General features: G+C 45.8%; 1 protein-coding gene across 1 annotated transcript in view; it reads left to right on the top strand.

Annotated features, from left to right (window-relative positions):
- The window catches only part of LOC8041113 (5'-3' exoribonuclease 2), a 74,751-nt gene that overhangs the window by 15,223 nt on the left and 39,799 nt on the right, over nucleotides 1-19,729 (top strand). Inside the window, 7 exon segments of the mRNA XM_040219653.3 lie at nucleotides 4,179-4,341; nucleotides 5,409-5,459; nucleotides 8,630-8,737; nucleotides 12,064-12,113; nucleotides 12,369-12,494; nucleotides 17,586-17,665; nucleotides 19,078-19,135. Coding sequence (XP_040075587.1) covers nucleotides 4,179-4,341; nucleotides 5,409-5,459; nucleotides 8,630-8,737; nucleotides 12,064-12,113; nucleotides 12,369-12,494; nucleotides 17,586-17,665; nucleotides 19,078-19,135 — 636 coding nt within the window.

Genomic DNA, 19,729 nt, shown 5'->3' with positions numbered 1-19,729 from the left:
CAATTGTTATAACCAACAATCCTTATATGTGGACTGGAAACTGATCGTTTCTAATATAAAAACTCTATAAGCTTATTGTTATACGTGGTATTGTTAAAAGTGGATTGCACTGTATACCGTAAAATCCCGGAAGGGTGCCCACCCCTTGAGAGATTGCTCGTTCGGTTGGGCTAAATACCCGTAACATGAAAATTCTGAAACATTGCCCACTCCCCGATCCCCATCTGATGTCACGCGATTTCCGACGGGAAGCACATCAACTGGTATGTGTGACAGGCGGGCTTGCAACGGGCTCCCGCGTTTTTGTTTGCGATATCTCGAGTTTGTGTGACACTCGAGTTTGTAGCGAGTTTCCACATTTTTTTGTCCGCGATCGGCATAAGCGTTATCGGTTCCCGTGGCACGCGAGTTTAGCTGGCTTCTACGTGTTTATCGCACTGTGAAACATGAATCTCCTGCATCCGCAATATGTGGTATCCTTTTCCATGACACAGGAGTCCTTAGCGAATTCCCGCTTGTTTATCGCGTTGTGAAACGCTAGTTTGCCATGTCCGTGATTTACAGTATCAGTTCCCATGTCACATGGTTTGTAGAGCTTGCCCCTTGTGTTTATCATTAAATTTTTATAAAGTTTTGCTGCCTCATCCCCAAATATAGCCCCCATATCATGTTTTTCACCATTTCTTTTCATTATGAACAGGTGCCTTTTACGAGATATTGCGGTAGGCTCAAAACAAGAAACTAGGGCAGCCTTAAACCTATCAAAATCTTCGATTGTTGCCGTAGGAGGGGGAAAGTGGTTTCAATTGCAAGAAGTTTTAGGGATGAAGGAACCGTAAAAAGGGGTAGGCACACACGTGATTATGCCAACTGTGCAGTTATGGTCGAGACGTGAGACATGCAGATGCGGTCATTAACTAGTTGTGCTTGTAGATTTGAATTACTGTAATATACTTATGAAATGGACTTAGACGAGAGAAAATGTGCCATATGGAAAGATGGGTGAATATTTGGTTATTACGAATATCCAATCGAATTCTGTTCTGTTCGGCATTCGCTTCGAATCGAATTTAAGTATTCAACAATATCAAATTATCCGACAATATCGAATTATTCTGCCTTTCTAAATACAGTCAAACCCGACTATATCGAACCCGATTGCATGAAAATATTCCTTATATCGAACAATTTTTGTGCTCAGTAATGTTACAGTGATAATATATAGCAAAAACTATGGTTGCTTCGAACAAAAATAGCAGCCGCTACCGATATATCGAACTGCCAAGAGCGCCGTTTTGCTCTGCAAGCTGGCTTTCCCCCAATGCGGGTGGCCGCATTGGGGGAAAGCCCGCTTGCAAAGCACGCTGGCTTTTTTTTTTTTTTTTTTTTTTCTCTCTCTCGGGGGAGGGGGGGGGGGGGGGGGGGGGCGGTCGCATTGATTGTTTGGAAGAAAAGAAAAAAAAAATCTTTTTCGGAGGGAGCGGAGAGAGAGTGCTTCGTGCTCCCTCTCCTTGTTCTGTCCGCAAAAGTGAATATTATTTTTTCTTCCAAACAATTAACCCAACCGCTCGAAAAAAAAAAAAAAAAAAAAAATAAGTTAGCTTGCTTTGTTATAGTGAATTCCACTCGTAGATCCGGAGCGCTTTCCAAAATCCGCGAGGGAGGCGATATTCCGCTCCGTGGGGCCCGCTCCAAATCAACGAGGGGAAGATAAACTTGCATTTTTGGAGCGACCTCCCCCACACCCTCCCCATCGCTTCCCCCTTGCCGTTCAAAATTGGCCGCTGCTCAAACTTGACAAGCGCACCAATGCCTCAGCCGACTGATCTTTCCGACGACCTGTGACGACTGCCACTGCTTGGCTGCAGAAATAACACGCGACACACGCCGGGCGAAATTATACGTACCACGACGCCTATGTCACAAATAACAAAGACGTCCGCGTTCGCACCGTCACATCCCTTTCGGCCGCCTCGAAGCGGCGGGGCACGGACAGCGATTGCCAGGGGTGGAGTTCAGATTTCTGGTATGACTTTAATAAACACAGAGGTAACCAACCATCACTCTCACGATCGTTGCCTAATCACTTGTTGCTTTATTTCTCGGGAAACGCCAGCGGTATGCAGTGTAAAAAGGTAAACAAGCATTGGCTGCAGAATGAACCGGCCTAACCTTGCGTCTGCCTCTGGCTTTTCTGTTGTTTTTTTTCTTGTTCTTCCTCTCACGATCACAGATGTCAGCGCCTACGATTTACCACGCTCCACAGTCCCGGCTTTCTATCCCTGATGTATGCGAGGTAGAAACATTCGAGCCGTCGCAATCCCACGTAAACAACCGACACCCCCGAACAGATCCAACTCAACGATCTGACTGTGGCCCGACCGGCCAAAGCCGCCGCCCGGCCCGCGAACCTCTCCAACCTCGCCGCGCATCTGCACTGCCGATTTAGACGGAAATCACGTGAGCAGCTCTGTCAACTTCCAAAGAGATATGTGGAATCCTGCAGAGCAAGTTCGGCGGGGTTTGGGGCGCTCCGTGGAGCGGGCGCTGCCAGAGATCTACGAGCGGAAGATGACCAACTCGAGCCAGATCTGCGAGCGGAATATGCACGCTCCAAATGGAGCGCTTTTGGAGTGCTCGAGATCAGCGAGGGGAATTCACCATAATGGTGAATTCCCTGGCTTCCCCCAACGCACCCACCTGTCTTAAGGGAAAGCCAGCTTGCAGAGCAAAACGGCACTCTGCAGGAGAAGGTGCTCCTGCTCGGACGTACTCCGTGCTCTCGGCATAGTTCGGCGCTAATTGGGAATATAGAAGGCAGCGGCCTCGGCATTTTGCATTTTGGAGTCCGTCGATAGCGTACAAAAATATCGTTATTGTGGATGCAATGAAGGAAAAACAGCAGAAGATGCAAGACTACATACTTCATTGTGTAATATTTCAGGAGAGTGGATTTTTGAGAGTCAAATTCAATAAAACTTTTATATTGAATTACCAGCTATATTGAACTAGTAGACCTTTTTTTCCGAGTTTGAAATAAACGGGTTTGACTTACTCTGGCTTGGATTTCCAGCCAGGTGGCGCAAGCTTCCGACCATTTCGTGCTCCTGAACTCAATACGCTTGAAATTAACAATTACAGTACTTCTAATACCAAATAAAGGCAAATATAAGACTATAGTTTAAACATATCTTGTGATATTTGTTGCTTGTCCTATTCGAACTATTCGATTCAAAATTATTCGGCCAAAATCACTATTCGCTTCGAATTCGATTCCGACCCGAAATCCTCTATTTGCTCATGCCTAGTAATGAGAGATTACATTTTATTGACATGGCACTTGACGTTCAATGGTAGTCGGATAGTATAAAAAGTGCTGACCGGTTTTTAATATTGTTATGGTCCAGATTCTCTAAAGTTTTTAATGAAAAGAATTGATGTTCACATACGAAACCACCTCAAGAGGAGCAGAAAGTTATACTTAAGCCCTGGTCCCACTTGAGCAACAGACGACGACCAATACCGCCCAGCCTCGAGCATGTGCAGCAAACACGTGAAAGTATTTGTGGTAGGCTCGCTGTCACTTGTGCTTATTTCACGAGTACTGAAGGCGTACAAGCCCGCCAGAGGTACCTTGACGTGCATGCCACATGTGCTTAAAGTCAATTGTTGTCATTTTGTTGTGAGTTGTAGTTACGAGAAATTTGGGAGATATGCTTTGCCGTAACCGACCAAACTGACAGAGTCCAAACTCAAAACAGAAACAGTATAGTTCAGCCATTATGTATATTAAAAGAAAGGATAGTTACACTAGCTTGATCGTGCCGACAAAGACTGGGGAGCACAGAATATGTTGTGAATGAGGCGAGACATGCTTTGTGTTTGTGACGTCACATGACGTCATGTCACATGATAGATGTCGCAGTTCTTTGTGACAGTTCTTCGTGATGGTACTTTGCGACGGTTCTTTGTGGTAATCATTCGTGGCGGTTCTTTGTGATGGCTCTTTGTGATGATATTTTGTGATGGTTCTTCGTGACCATTTCCTCACAGAATTAGGCTCGCAAAACACATTCTGTGTTAGAAGCTTTTGTGTGGAGCATGTCCCATTAAAACAAGAAGCAAAGTGCTAAGCCCAGCGTCCCATGCTGAATCGGGGTTTTGGCGTCCCTGTGCAGGGCACTCCATTCATGGCCCGGCTGGCCAAGTGCCTGCACTACTATGTGCACGACCGGATGAACAACGACCCCGGCTGGAAGAACATCGAGGTCATCCTGTCGGACGCCAACGTGCCAGGGGAGGGGGAGCACAAGATCATGGACTTCATCCGCAGGCAGAGGGGTCAGTGACGGGCACCCTGCTGCCAACACCCCTTATGGAACTGCGGTTCTCAAACTTGCAAACTCCCAGGGGTCTTCGTAAGAATTCACGGAGGATTGCGCCAAATAGGAAAGCTACCCTTAAAACAAAAGCTCTCCTAGCCATCGCACGAGACCTTTGATGCAGAATGCATGGTGGGTCCCCGAACGGCCTTCGAGTGTCGGGGGTCCATGACAGCTAAACGTTTGAGAAATGTTGCTATTGACCAGGGTCGCTAGCCTTGTCAAACACAAAGTTGGGGCCTAATTTTGCGGAGCGTGCCGATTGAACTCTTGCGGCGATGGCCTCATACGGGGCGAGATCTCAATTGTTTGAACTTTCTAGGTACTCAAATTTCAGCGTGATTGTGGAACATGAGGTTGTAGCGAGGTTCATCGGAGCGCACGTGAGCAACACTGTGCGGCTCGCTGAATGGATGGCTGCACGGACGACGTTGCGGCGGCGTGTCCATACGTCCCGATGCCGCATTAGGGGTCGATGCCGTCTAGATTGTCCCTAAGCGGGCCGTGAATACTCCAAACTTTCTCTTTGCTAGGGTCGTTGTTTACGATAGTCATCAGAGACGACAAAGTGACGTTTTACAACTTTGGGAAGAAGTTATTTGAGGCCAAAATCTTTGCTTTCGGACCGAGGCAGAGATTTAACTTTCTGATATGGCGGTTTCATGGGCGGCTTACACGGTTCACAAGCTCATCGTTTGCCATCGTGAATAACGCTACCGGGGTCACCGAGAGACGGTGTTGTTCACTGTAAGGGATAGAGAGATGAGGGGCTAAATTTAGCGGGGTAACCGAACCAGTGTTTACGCTACCTTGAATCACCCACTAAATTTGGCGGGAAATGCGTGGACGAACGGATGGACATGTAGTACCTGTTTGAATTCATACATCCGAGTTTACTCAATTAACCGAAACCTCCTGTACCTAAAATGTTTGTCTGCCTTTGTAGGCAAGGATTGCCCTTTGCAAGAGGGTCTCAACATTGTTTTTTCTTTTGACTAATGGTTTCTTTTTGTATGCCTTTTTCAGCGAACCCAAAGCACGACCCAAACACCCACCACTGTCTTTGTGGAGCGGACGGTGAGTGCAGCATGTCGTGTTCTTGTTGCCTGTTCTGGCGGTACACTTGTACCTGTTGTTTCTGCATTGTTGCATCTATTCAGACTCGTGCAATCTTGGGTAAGCCAATAGCGTGGGGAGAAATCTTCATAATTGCTTGAATTCCAAGACACCTCTGACAGCCCCCCAAATACGGAAAAAGTTGCACAAAATTTTATAATTTGGTTTCTAAGACTCTACTTGTTGATATATTTGCTGCACAGTTGCATATCTGCTGTGAAAATCAAAGGAAGTCTGACCAAATCCAGGGGTCCAACGCAGGGAATTGGTGTATCAGGAGCTCCGGAACTTCCCTGTGTATTTTCAGCTCTTATTACTATGCATTTTAAATTTATTAAAGGTTCTGTGCTAGAATATTTGTACTTTCAGCACATTTTCTTCAGAATCGTCTGCTCGCGTGTGCCAGCTCAGAAATTACTTATATACACATTTGCAAGTACGGTCTCTGGGCACCGCCATCTTGCCGATGGGGCACCAAACTAATTTGATTATCGGACTATGGCAGCGCCCAAGTGTACCCCAAGCGAGCAAGATGGCGACGCCCAGAGGCCGTACTTGCAAATGTGTATGGGAGGCCAGTGTCGTTGCATCAAATTAACATCACCCTAAAGGTAATTTTGTGAGCCCCCCATTGGTTGGAGGGAGTGCAGAGGAGAGATATCCCCGCGGCATACCGTTCCTTCATCAAATTGACAAAATAGAGGGACTTTGTCAATTTCTTAGCTCTCTTAAAAAATAAACAAAATTGACAAAGCTAAAAAAATGTTTTTCAGTTTTGTCTTCTTAATGCGAAAGCTTTAACTGTCCCATGGAGTGGAGTCGACGGCAACTGTAACCCCAAAAGAAACCGCGAAAGAAATTCCCAGGAGCCGGCGGCGTCTGCAACTGCGAAAGACCGCAAAAGAAATTCCCAAAACCCGGCGGGGTCTCTAGCCGCTGTAACCGTGAAAAACGTGAAAGTCCCAGCGAAACGGCTCCCTGGATAGCCATTGGCCGGAACACACGTACGGTCAAACCCGGATATATCAAACTCAAAGGGGATCGTAAAATAATTTGATATATCAAGAATATTAATTTGATATACAAAAATATCTTCAATTAGGCTCGAGTTGAAATATCCTGGCGTCTCCGCTAATGCCGAAGGTTGCGACAAACGAGAGCTTAGCAAATAGAGCATCCAAGAGTTGATAAATAGAGTAGAGCGTAGTTGGCGGAGACCGCAAACACTGCCGCGCTTACACGCACGCCTGGACGGAACCTCCAACAGCGTAAACAGCAAAACGCAAAAATAATTTTAAAAAAAATGAAAGAAAAATGGAAAAAGGAGACTCATAAAAAATATCTCGTGATCCATAGGAAAAAGTTATACAAGCAACAAAAAAAAAAGCTCACTAAATTGTTTTAACAATACAGTCTAAGTTTGTTATAACAGACCTTGATTTTGATCAAGATTTCAGTCTGTTGTAAAAGGAGTAAGTTGTATGCAGATATGAAGTTGAGTCAATGGTGCATAGAGGAAAACCAACCGAACTTCAGAAATTGGTATGTTAAATCCAAATGTCTACTGTAACCAGGTCTGTTGTGATGACCTTAGACGATATTTAAAAGGATACAAAGACAAAATACAAAGAGTTGTGATTGTGAGTTCAATGCTGTGTGTATGTTTTTGTGTCCGTAATCGAGTGAGGGCCTGTGTTGGGAGAAGTTTATATTTTTTATTTATTTATTTCCAATACTACTAACCCCATTCGGGGTTGTTGTAGGGTGGTACAGTTTGAGACATTACAAGCAGAAAAATAATATTCAACACACAATTTGCAGGTAAATATTCAAAGCAAATATAGAAGTCGCGAATGAAAAATTAGTAAACAACTTCAATACAATAGATACACTGCACTTTTAAAAACAGCATAAAATATTAGTTTATGATGAAAAGTGGGCATCTACGTAATCGAGGAAGATTTCAATAGAAGAGCAATGAACAACGTTTTGAGGCAGGTGGTTCCATTCGTTAATGGTTCGGGGAAAAAAAGAGAATTTAAAGCAGTTATTATGAGCGACGTCTTCCTCGTAAAGCTTGCCATGGTTGTACCGTGTTAATCGTTTGCTTGTATGGATAAGATAATTTTCTTTTGGTAGGTTGAAATGATCGTTGGCTAATTCGTATAGAAATTTAAGTCTAGCTGTTTTTGCTCTTTTTTCTAAAGAGGAGAGACCCAGTTGCCTGCAAAGTTCAGAGGGAGAAACGTGCCTATTATACTTATTGCAAATAAACCTCGCGGCCATTCTCTAAACTCTTTCTATCTTATTGATGCCGGAGACTGTGTGGGGAAACCAGACGACGTTGGCGTACTCGAGCATAGGACGTATTAAAGTTTTGTAGGCTAGTAATTTAGTGGCAGGAGATGCAAATTTTAAGACTCGTTTAAGGAAACTCAGTTTGTTTAGAGCTTTATTAGTTGTGGAGTGAATGTGTGAGTCCCAACGTAAAATTTTGACTTACACACATAAGGTGTGAAGTCGCAAGATAAAAAGAAACCTTGGGAAGGTGCCCTAGTTTTGCGTGGCCTCCCTGCATGCTCGCACAAAAATCCAGAGAAGAAACAACGTGATGAGACATCCTTTTGTTTTACGAAGATCTCGAGACAGGTGTCTGCCCTGCAACAGTGCCGGCAACGACTGATCATTATTTATGGATTTTCCCTTTGAATCGGGTGGTCCCGCATGCTAGGGATATAGCCTGTGGTGTTTGCTTATCCCCTTTGCTGCACCAGCCAGCCACCAATTGTCTACGCTCGGTACTTTCCACCCTCCCCCTCCACTTCCAAAGTTGGCCGTCGGCGTAGAGTCAACGTATAGACCAGGCCTAACGCTGAGTGCCCCTGCCAGTGCGTGCTCGCGGGTCCCTTGACCGAGAGGTGATCTAGTCTGGCTGGATGAGAACTGGTGCGTAGATATCTCGTTCACCGTCTCTCGAGGTGAACTAGGAGTTTTCTGCCTAGCACAATGCTGACCTCTCACATGCAGCAGGGAAGTCCCTATAACTGCCATCACTGTAAAATTGTGAGTTTAGCGAGTGATTGTCCGCAGTTGAGCCTCGTTGCTCAATGGCACTGTCTCGTTCTGCGCAGCCGACCTGATTATGCTGGGACTGGCTACACACGAACCCAACTTCACCATCATCCGCGAGGAGTTCAAGCCCAATCAGCCGAGACCCTGCGAACTCTGCGGCCAGCTCGGTGAGTTGGGGCTGACGCCTTTTAAACTGGAGCAGCCCAACATTCAAATGGCCATGCGCATCTCCCAACACACATAATGGATCACGTGTGCATTTATGCTCGCGAGGCGATGTTGTCGAGACGTGGTCGGTGATGTCTTTTTTTTTTAATTTCTAGACTTTGGTTTGAGTGAGGGAAGCTCACAATTACGAGTGGTTACCACTTTTTAACATGGAACATGTTTTATGAGTCGTTTTTTTTAATATCAGGAACGAGTGTCACGCACGATTTTGGGAACGAAGGTCACAAACGATCGATGTTGACGAGCGTCGTGAACGAGTGAAACGCTGGGAGCGTCGCACGTTAAGGTTATATGTAAAGTTAGAGGCTCAGTGGGGCTCGAACATGGGTCTGTGCGGTGGCAGTCGGATACTTTAGCCACTAAGCTGCATAGCACAGCTGCTCTACAAGGACTAAGCTCCTGGCAAAATGTGCCGGCGAGAGCGACGCAATGTCGTACTGTGTGACCGTGCGGTGCGCTCGTTCGCTTGGTCTTACCCTGGATATCACCCGTGATGCACAATGAAAAAACTAGCGCAAGCCACGCACGGAGCGTGGCTTGTGCCAGTTTCAGAATGAGTCCCTGGTTTCCGTCTCCACAATAGAGTGATAGAGAATTTTTTTCTATTTGGAGGACTTTCGGTTAAGAAGACCTTGCTTATCTCCCATTCCTTCCAGTGATGGCATGCAAAGGGCTGGGAAGAATGAACATTTATCTTGATCCTACGGGTAAAACTGGCATGCGCAGACTGTGTGTCTGCGGCAGTCTTTGAAGCCTGTGGCGAACTTTGCAGTTATATTTTTTCTTTTAATTTTTTTCGGTTATACAAGTAGAAACCAAGGTGGAGGAGGATATGAGAGTGCGCAGGGACATCGGAGCTTCGAGCTCTGGTTGGAAGGATTATTGGGTGGACGCAAGGCTAGCCGCCCTTGTCTCGACTCGCTGCCAGAACGCGTTCTAACGCTGGCATTCACTTTCGCCACTGCCCCTTTGGCACGGCGGGAGAGTGTCAGAGCTCATAATCACGAGGTCATGCTTTCGATTCCTGTCTGGGCGCATTCGGATTTTTGTTCCTTCTTAATGAATTTCTGTGTCTTCCCCCTTACCATATTTACTCACGTAATGAACGGTCTTCATTTTCCGAAAAGTTTACACATACTTGGGGGGTGCATTCAATACACGCCCTTTTGCCGAAGGAGAGGCGCCCCACGAAGCTCGCTCAGCGCAGAGAGCGACGCGACCATTCTTAGGTCTAACCACTTTGGTGATTTTACTGTCTGAAAGCGAACCACGGACGGCGGCATGTCCGTTGGCATCAGTGTATTTGATGGGTCAAGCATGTGCTATCTTTTTGTTAAGGTTAAGGAGGGCTGTTATATTTGTGCAATTAATTTTTCGCAATACATTTCCATTCCCAGTGATGTGATTGCTGCGCCAATTGCGCCAAACTGCGCCAAGGGGCTAACCCTGCTATATCCTGCTACATTTTGTCTAAATAAGGGTAATCTGTGCCAAATGACCAATTTTGGTCGCCTTACAATACTAAAACTAAACTGAGTGCCGTAATTGAGCATGCGTGAGCTAGGTGGCGCAAGCGGCCGCCCGACACAAAGTACCCTGCATCAATCGTTCATCTGTTGTCTCTCGTTTCGCGCCGTCTCTCGTTTTGCGCTCTTGTCGTCTCGCATGTCACTTCTTTTTAAAACTCTTTCAACGATAGACGCGCGCATGTGCAAGCAGCCATGCCATCAAGCTGTGAAACGAAAAACGTTTTTGCGCGGTGGGAGTTACTTTGTGAGCTGAAGCACTTGCGCCTGAAAGCAATGGTCGTGGAAAAACTATATTCGGTCGAGACAGAACGAGCGGTTTGGTAGAGATAATCAAAAACTTGAGGAAACTTGCCAGTTGGAAGTTTGTGCTTGTCTGTTCCTTCTCGTTTTCTTCCTCAAGTTTAAATATATTTGGTCTCTGCCTGCCAGTCAGCCGGGTCGCGCGACGTCGGCTGTTGCCATCCCCACGTCGCTGCAGATATGGCGCTTTCTAAAATGAAACGTAAGGACCGCCCTAATGTTCACCAACGTTCCAGTTCTTGTTTAATACGCTAATATCCCTTTAGCTCAAAGACTGCTGTGTCGAAGTACTGATTGCCTGGGTTTCTCTTGGTACACTTTCTTTCGAGGGGTACCCCGGTACAAGAAAAATCTGCCGCAAAAGAGAGTTGGTGAAGGGAAGTAAGGCTAAAGCAAAGAAGCAATCTCTGCACGCTGAACACTCACAATGCACTTGTATGTCTCGAGTTCAGTCGGTGCACAAAGCGCTCCGAGAGCTTTTTGACCCTGGCTCGTGAAGTCTTGCATCGATGTGCTCAGATTCTTTTTTTTTTTCTTTGTGTTTAGCTTGTACCTCACTAGCCGGTCTCGCAAGTACGTGCGGCTGGACTGTTTTTGTCGTATCCTGGACAGTTACATTTTGTATACAATTTTGAGAACCAGTTGGCGATGGAGCGGAGTGGCATGGTTTCGATCGAACAGCCATTGCCGCTCGCGCGACAATTTCGCATTGCACTGTAGTGGTCTCGTGTATCAACGGTCAAAGACAGCTTCCATTTATTATATAACTAGTCAACCTAATGCTGCGATATTTACTACTAAGCTGGTCATTTTCAAATAAATTTTAATATGTGCAGCTTGGTTCTCATTCACCTATAACGGGTACATATATATGCATCACTTAACTGAAGCATTGCAAAATGTGACATGTCATTGGCATTTCAGTTACATGTTGAAAGACTCTCAAATGGTCTAACTTGACTATAATTTGTTTATTTCGGCGAGCAAAGTGCCCTTCGTTTGTCCAGCACTTGAAGCAAATATTTCTATTTTTGTAAGAATATCTGCACCAAAAGTCACTTTTGCTGTTCCAAAACACTATTTTAGCTGCTCCAAAATCCACCTTTGCTGCTCCAAAACACTGTATTAGCTGCTCCAAAGTCCACTTTTGCTGCTCCCAAGCACTGTTTTGGTTGCGCCAAAAGGTGCTCCAAAACGGCTTAGGCCAATCACATCACTGCATTCCCAAAATGCATAGAAGTTGTGTCCAGTGTTCTACATACAGACTTGTGTTGTAACCGCATTTCTGGTGACCAGGTTATGCCGTGGCTAGGCTTTGCTTTTTGAGTTTTCCTTCCACGTTTTTGTTTTGCCGATTGGCAGAATCTACTGTGTAGATGTCTGTGCATAGTCCTGGGAACAGCCATTCACGGTGCTTGTTCCCATCTTTCTTGCAGGCCACGAAATGAAGGACTGCCAGGGTCTAGCCAAGGAGAAGACTGGAGAGGTGAGGCTTGCTTCTGGTTTTTCGGAGCAACTATGGCACATAGCAGTCAAATACAGGAGTGTTGACTAAACGACAGAAGAGTGTCAAACATATTTCTTGAGAGTGTCTTTGGGTCACGTGGTGAAAAAACCACGTGACGGGATGCTAACGTTGCATTGGAGACTATGGTTAAACTATGATCACTGTAGTTAAGACTCTTGTCTGCCTATTCTGTGCCTGTAGCAGAGTCTGAGTATTTGATTAATGATATTGCAGTTTGACGAGCTGGAAAAGCCGATTGGCTGCGAGACGGAGTTCATCTTCCTTCGCCTCAACGTCCTTCGAGAATATCTGACAAGAGACCTCCACATGGACAACCTCCCCTTCACATTCAACATTGAGGTAAGGTCGCTTACCCACCACCCCTTTTTTTTTTTTTTTTTTTTATTAATGTGTTAGCACTGGTACCCACGTGACGGGGAAAAGCTGATGGCGTCCGTCTGCAGGCAAAACAGTGGAAAGGGAAGCGTGCCGCGTAGAGAGGAGGAGAGTAGCGAAGGTCAAAGGCGAGAGGGAGGCCACGTCACGGGGCGGAAGCCAGTGCAGAGCACGTATGCCTTGGTTTGTGCTAGAAAATGGAGTGTAAACCAAGCACCAGCAACGGTCCAACTAGGCGACAAAATAAATTACAAGAGAGATCCATTGGGGGATCTTTAGGGGATGTGTTAGTATTGGCCTCGAGATCGACCTAGAGGTGGCGCTACGGTCGCGCTATCATCATCATCATCATCATCAAAGCGGGGATAGGAGAACGGCCGCCCCATAGGCTCTCCGCGGTCGCGCGCGAGACGGCGTAGATTCTTGCGTTTATTTTGTCGCATACTATCGATAGAAAAACGATTCTAGCGTAAAAGGATGCAGTACTGTTTGGTGCTTCAGTAAAGATCGAATCATGTTGCCAGCGTGCGGCCCAAATGTATATAATCGCTTCTGTGGGTGCGTCGTCTGCTCTAGGCAGATGTTGGAAAGCATGGATCACCACGACTGATGCCTGTTGAACTGGAATATTTATGTTAAATATTTGTTTCTTTTAAAATGAATGTATCGGTTCATCAATGAAGGAATTAAAAAAAAATCCAACCCAGATAACATAATACTGGTACTGTGGGCTGTGAAATCGCAGTTTCTATGCTTTTTTTTAACATCTAGCTTTTGCAGTAATATAAATATTTAGAATGAAGATGAGTTAGCGCTGTATTGGAAATTACCATGCTATTGAGTTACTCTGCCCTTTTACTGTGCCATAGTGTAGGTAACATTCTTGGAGTCTGAACAAATCTACTGCGTTGCGATGAGGAGAGAGTGTCTCTTCTTGTTAAAATCTGCAAACTTCACGGTCGGCAGGACAACTGAAACAAGTGAAACAAACTGATCTAATATATCTTTTGTGACTGTAATAAACGAGTGTAACCGAGCAACGCAGCAATGTTCCTGTTATTAAATGCTTTTCTCGGTAGTGTGAGTTCACCCGCTTCAATTTTTCTAGTGAGGGCCGCGGATGTCAAGAGGTAATACTATAAATTTCTGGCTAAATAATCTTGTATTCAAACATGGTAGACCTTGCAACCCAAACAAACGACGTGCACCATGACACAGGCAGCATCGGCCGCAGTGATACTCTTTTACCGACGAGGGCTAGCCACCTTCACGAGACTCCGATTACCCTCCGCCCTCACCTAACGTATATCGGGACTGGGCATTCCTCGATTATGAAATTTTTTTGCCAATTAATTGGAGCCTTGTGCTGGAGAAAGTCAACAAGGAGTAAAATATGCCTGCTTTAATAGTTTTGACCTCTTTACTTCTATTGTGGCACCGGCTTGCACGGTAAACCACTCCAGCGTGGTTTACCATTTATTAATTCTCCGAGGGTGATTATACTGTTTAAATAATAACTTAAAAATACCTCATTTTAAAAGGCTTCCCGTGTTCATATTTATGTAGGACTCACAACATGAAGTTTATAATGGGAATGCAATATGCCATTTATGACATAGTAAAACCAGTAAAAAATGTGTAGTTTTAACGTCTTTCACGCAATATGACTGGGGAAAAATCAACATACGGATTTATTGATTGATTAGTCTATTGAAGGATAGCCATCAGTCGGGTTAATTTTCTAATAAAACCACAGACCCACTAAACATTCAATGCTTTATGAAAGCCGCGGTTTGTGCGAGATAACAAAGATACGTAGACCAGCGATTGTATAAAAAAACAACACACTAAGATTATGGAAGCCTCCGACTTAATAATAATCGCTTTGCTGAATTTCTACGCAAGGCGAACGATACAACACAACCTTTAGTAAGAAGAAACGGCAACAAAAACATAAAACATTTAATAAGGACTGTCAAGCTCAGCCTGAAACGGGCTTGCGTCGTCGAGATCCATGCTTCTGAGCGTGCGCCCGTAGCAGACGACGCACGGCGGTATCCCCGCTTTCGCGCGTTTCCAATTTCGGCCGCACGGTGGCAGCACGGTTCGATCTCGAGGCGAATAACCCTTGGGAAACGCTAACGCTAACCACGTAACGAAGCAAAAAAAAAAAAAAAAAAGATTTGTGTGGTGTTTTTTAAGGATCACGCTAGCACATTCCTTATGTATCCACCTGACACTTGCATTGCCCTGGGGGCATTATTCCGGGGAAGTTGCATAAAGTAAATAAACATTATTCATAAATGTAAACAACGTACACTTAAAAAGAAATAAGAACAGAAATTTGGTAACAGTACATCTGACGTGCTTCTGTAGAAGTGAAAAGAAGGCATTTTCCTGACTGGTGAAAGCAAAAAAAGTGGTCAAAAACATTTCTACGGCAGCTCAACTCCCACACTTTTCTTTTCACGGTCGTTCCGTTGCAAAATAAATTTTGGTTCCTTCGCATATCCTTATGCCTGTGTGCACCACCGCTTCCCAAACTCTGCTACCGTGCGACCCACCAAAAGTATAAAATATGGCGTCGCGGTCCCGACTTCCTGGCTTTTAAAGACGCCACAAGCTTTTCAATTTTGAGTGCCTAAACAGTAAAACACAGAATTGAGACCCAAATTATTTTACGATTAATTTAGTCGCAGCGTACCATCTGATCAGGAAATTGTGAAAAAGAAAAAAAAAGTGCTCGGCAGCACCTATTACTGTTACTAATGACTAAAGCCGGCTGTTAGAGCACGCTTTCCCAGAACAAGGGCAGAGTTGGGACACCGCAACTCTCAGCTCCGGATTGACGTTGAGCTGCGACCTGCAACTTTTGTTTTCATCGACACCACCGCAGAAAAATCAAGTTTGTATTTTTTCAACTTTTAGAGCCGCTTTTCAACCCATTTGTTGAATCTGTGGCAACCACATCTCGGGGTAATGACCCGTAGCGCAGGAAATGCTGCTGTACAGTCTCACTGTTTGGAATGGTATTGTTGTGCCTAGCTTAGTGGCCAGGAAAACAGACATTTTGTGTTTTTCTTCCTGCTTTTCTGCTTCTAAGGCCTTTTTTTTTTCTTTTTTTTTTAATCCGTGTGCAACATATAATAAAATATGGGTTTCCGAAATAATTTTTGTCACTGACTGGTTGACAAAGCAGCAAGTCCAGACAAACTTAAAAGGCTATGGAAACAACCAAAATCAAAGGAAAGAAGAAGACAGAATGACTGTTTTCTTGGTCACTGAGCTGGAAAAAACGATGTAAAGCCTGACGGCGAGAGATCAAGTTGGTATCGCAGCTTCTGCCACTCGTCGTGCCACCGAGATACAGCTGCGGCACGGTGGCCAATGGTGGCTAGCGAAGCGGTGCCCGGCGCCGTGTTCGTGAGAATAAGAAGGCATCGGCATGCTTACGAGTACCAAAGGACGCATATGCACGCACTATGAGTGTCGACAACAGACGCCACGCCACAAGGTAGCGCGATGATGCAGCTTGGCCATGGGTCGAGTGGTCCGTAATCTTTTGTGACCGGCTGTACACCATCAAAGGTGTGCAGAGATGCTCTTGAACTGTAGACCGTTAAATGCTTATAAACGCTTAGAAGTGAAATGTGTTATACATAGATGAAGTACCAAAACTTTCGGCGTCATAGTTGCCATGAGGAGCCGAGGCGGAAGACTACTGTCTTCAGGTTGACAATACTTGGCTGCGTGTGCATCGTGTTGATATTTGCACACATTTGCAGTTCATGTCGCTTACTTCGAGACTGCAGTTGAACATCTGCTACCTACTTATGAGGTCCAGAATTGCTGTATAATTGCGTGCATGTGCCGCCCTCGTGTAAGGGCTGCAGCCTCATATTTATACCAAAGTATAAAAAAACTGTTCTAAAAATTATTTGCGGATAAACCGCATCCCGCCCCCCTCCTTTTTTTCCAAGGCGCGCCAACCGTTTCTGCAGTGTGGCGCGCGCTCCGCATCTTTGCCATCCTTGCCTCACCTAGTACGCGCTGCGCTTGCGCTTTTTCCTGTGTTTCGAAGCACACATAAGAATGGTTGCGGGAGTAAAGCTTCGGAGAGCTGTCCTTTTTATGGTTTTCGTATGGTCCACAGTCGCCTTCTGCTCACGTGACAGTAGCTGCTGTGAAATCGGACACTCTGGTTTGCAAACATTGCCGTTAGGCCTCGTGAAAGTTTCGTTCTCCTAAGTTAAGGGTCTTGTGGACCCCACAACCTGAGAGCAGTGGGCGAGCAATTTTGGAACCGTCACTTATGCCCTGGAGTGTGGCAGACTTGCAACGTGTCGGAAATACTGTGTCGACAAGATCTGCATACAGCGCTGCACAAAGCGTGCGGTCCGAGGCGGGTTGTCAGTACGCTACAGCCGGTCGGCATCAAAGCGAAAGTTGAGGCGAAATTTTGCGGAATAAATGGTCGACGCGAACCCAGATAGGCGCATACTGGGCGGCTAGAAAGAGCAACTCTGGCCATTGTTGCTGCCAGTCAGACTTGAGTGCCGGGGATACCGCAGGTTATAACGGTCGAGATTGTAGTAAAGGCGCTCGCTTGAGACCCCTGTGTTCAATCACAAATACATCCACTTTTTTTTTTTTGCACATGCACGTACAGAACTATTTTGTTTTTATTCAGGTATTTGCACTTAAACTCTTTGTCCCGAAATTTGAAAAGAAAAGGAGCGGCCCTTACACGCTCTTATACAGTATTTCCAGAAACCACAACTCGCTTGAAACATTTCATGGGGAGTGCAAACATATTAGATTTTGAATTTGAATTGAATAGACATTTGATTGCTGTTCATTTCAAGACTATTCACCACTACTCAAATTTGGCCACATCCTCTGTATGTAATCTTTTTCTGTGCATCTATGTATGGGTGTACTTTGGTAAATCCCAAGAATCTGATTTGTACTGCAGAACTTTGCATGGCTGCAGGTTCACCATTCACTTTTCTTTTGCATCATTTTGTCCGCATATTTTGCTTGTTGCTCCTCCAGAGGGCCATCGACGACTGGGTGTTCATGTGCTTCTTCGTTGGCAACGACTTCCTGCCTCACCTGCCTTCCCTGGAGATCAGGTGACGCAATCTCGACGAGTTTCTTATGACAACCTTTTCTGGCACAGCTGTCTTGTGCCTCAGAAACAGCAAGGTCGAGGCTAAAAGAAAGGGTTCTAACGCAGAATGTCATGAGAAAAGCGACGCGTTACGCCTGACTGACAGACTGATCAAGGTGATAGAAGCAGTAGAGCTGAAAGTCTACTGTGTGTAAGCAATGGCTTATGCACCCGTGATGTCATGCTGTCACCCTGACGGCACGTGACACCCAAACTTGACGTTATGATATTGGGAGATGTCACGGTGTCATGTGATGTCGTAGGTCATGTGACGTTATGCCGTGATGTCATAGGTCATGCGACGTTATGCCGTCACACGATGCCACGTGACTGACATTCTGCGACACTGTGATGTAATGTGATGCTATGACGTCATGTGATGTCATGAGGTCACACGACTGTGACGTGACATTCTAGCGTCACTTGACACTTTGACGTCGCGTTACTTCACACACCACAAGGTCAGCTCATTGCGCAGTACATTCTGTGCATCTCGGAGTTTATCAAACGTAATCGAGACACGCTTGGATTTTGTATAGGAAGTGTGTCGGCTTTCGTTACAGGAAATGGCCACTATACTTACCTTCGAGCTTGGAATTAGGAATATAGTTTTTGTGCCTTGGACAGTCCTTGAACTCATTGTTTGAATCGAAGGTTTTCTAATTGCTTCGTTCTACAATGCAGACATTGGGCTTGAGGTCATTTTATGCATTCTTTTTGTACTTTTTTGGAGGAATGAACAATAGACCGATCTCGCCAAAAGTTCGGCACAAGCATGAAGCAGCCACAACTTTAGGTCGCGAGAGGCAGGTGGCGGCGCTCGAGGTGCCGTGTGTCGTCTCATGCCCTGCACGTGTAAGCCGCCTCGGTGGCTCCGAGGCGAGAGCGCCGGCCTCCGGATCCCCATGTGGCGGGTTCGAATCTTGGCCAAGGTGCCCGCACTATGACGGAGGCTTATTGCGGAGGAGGCGCCGTGTAACTGAGCTTTCGGTTGCACGTCAAAAGATCCCCAGGTGGTCCAAATTAATCCTCAGTCCTCCGCTGGGGCATGCCAGATGCCCGCCGTTGGTTTGGCACGTAAAACTCCCAAATTTGGCTTTTTTTTTTGGCTCTGCACGTGCGGAGCTCCGGTGAGGTTGGAGTACCTGCAGAGAGACTGAAGTTTTCTCGACGCAGTGCAGCAGCAGTGGCATAGCCAAACTGCCTGGTGAAATCTATTAAAGTGTCTGTTAAAAAAGTTGCATTTTGTGTTCCATTCTTTTATGTTGCCTGTGCTTCTACTGTTGAGCACTTGGTATTTTTTTTTCTTGCTCTTGTAAAACATCCTCATGAGGTGTCCAGCGTTTGAGGTGTAACGATTGACAATGATTTCAGGGAAGGGGCCATCGACAGACTCATCACGCTGTACAAAAAGGCGGTGTACAAAACGGGGGTGAGTCAGAGTTATGCTCACTCATCAAAATCTGTTTTCACGTTTTTAATTCTATGGTGCCGCAGCCCCACGCTGCTGCGGGAGTATGTGGCTTTGTCTTGTGTCTCGTTTCCACGTGCTTGGGAAAGTACAGAGCTCACCAAATTTTTCCGGAGTGCGCGAGTGACGTTTTATCTCACGGGAGAACCGCTCCACACCGTGGCTCTCAGCGAAACAGCCCGATCGGGGGAGGTCGCCCGCCAGACCGTAGACACCACAATCATCCTTTCGGCCAGCCAATTTATACTTACGGTCACCTTTTTGCACGGAGATATATGGGTGACTCTCCAAACAGTCGGCGATTAGATGATTCAATCGCTAAGCATTTGAGGTACTTACTGAATGAGGAGAAAAGTAGATTGCCTCGCAGACCAAATTGCGCGTTGTCTCCGGTCCAGCCGCGATTTCGGCTTTGAGCTAGTGGCGCCCCCGCTGTGGCCGTTGCACTCGTGTTTTTGTCGTGAAGCAGTTCTTTGGTTACCCCCGGGGTATCGGCCCCCATGAGACAAGACGCCGTTTGTGTGTTCCAGACAAGTTTGGTGGGCACTGTACATT

Source organism: Ixodes scapularis, unplaced genomic scaffold, assembly GCF_016920785.2.
Source record: "Ixodes scapularis isolate PalLabHiFi unplaced genomic scaffold, ASM1692078v2 PGA_scaffold10__122_contigs__length_95168666, whole genome shotgun sequence".
In the NCBI taxonomy this organism is placed as follows: Eukaryota; Metazoa; Arthropoda; class Arachnida; order Ixodida; family Ixodidae; genus Ixodes; species Ixodes scapularis.
This window is presented reverse-complemented; position numbering and strand designations above follow the sequence as displayed.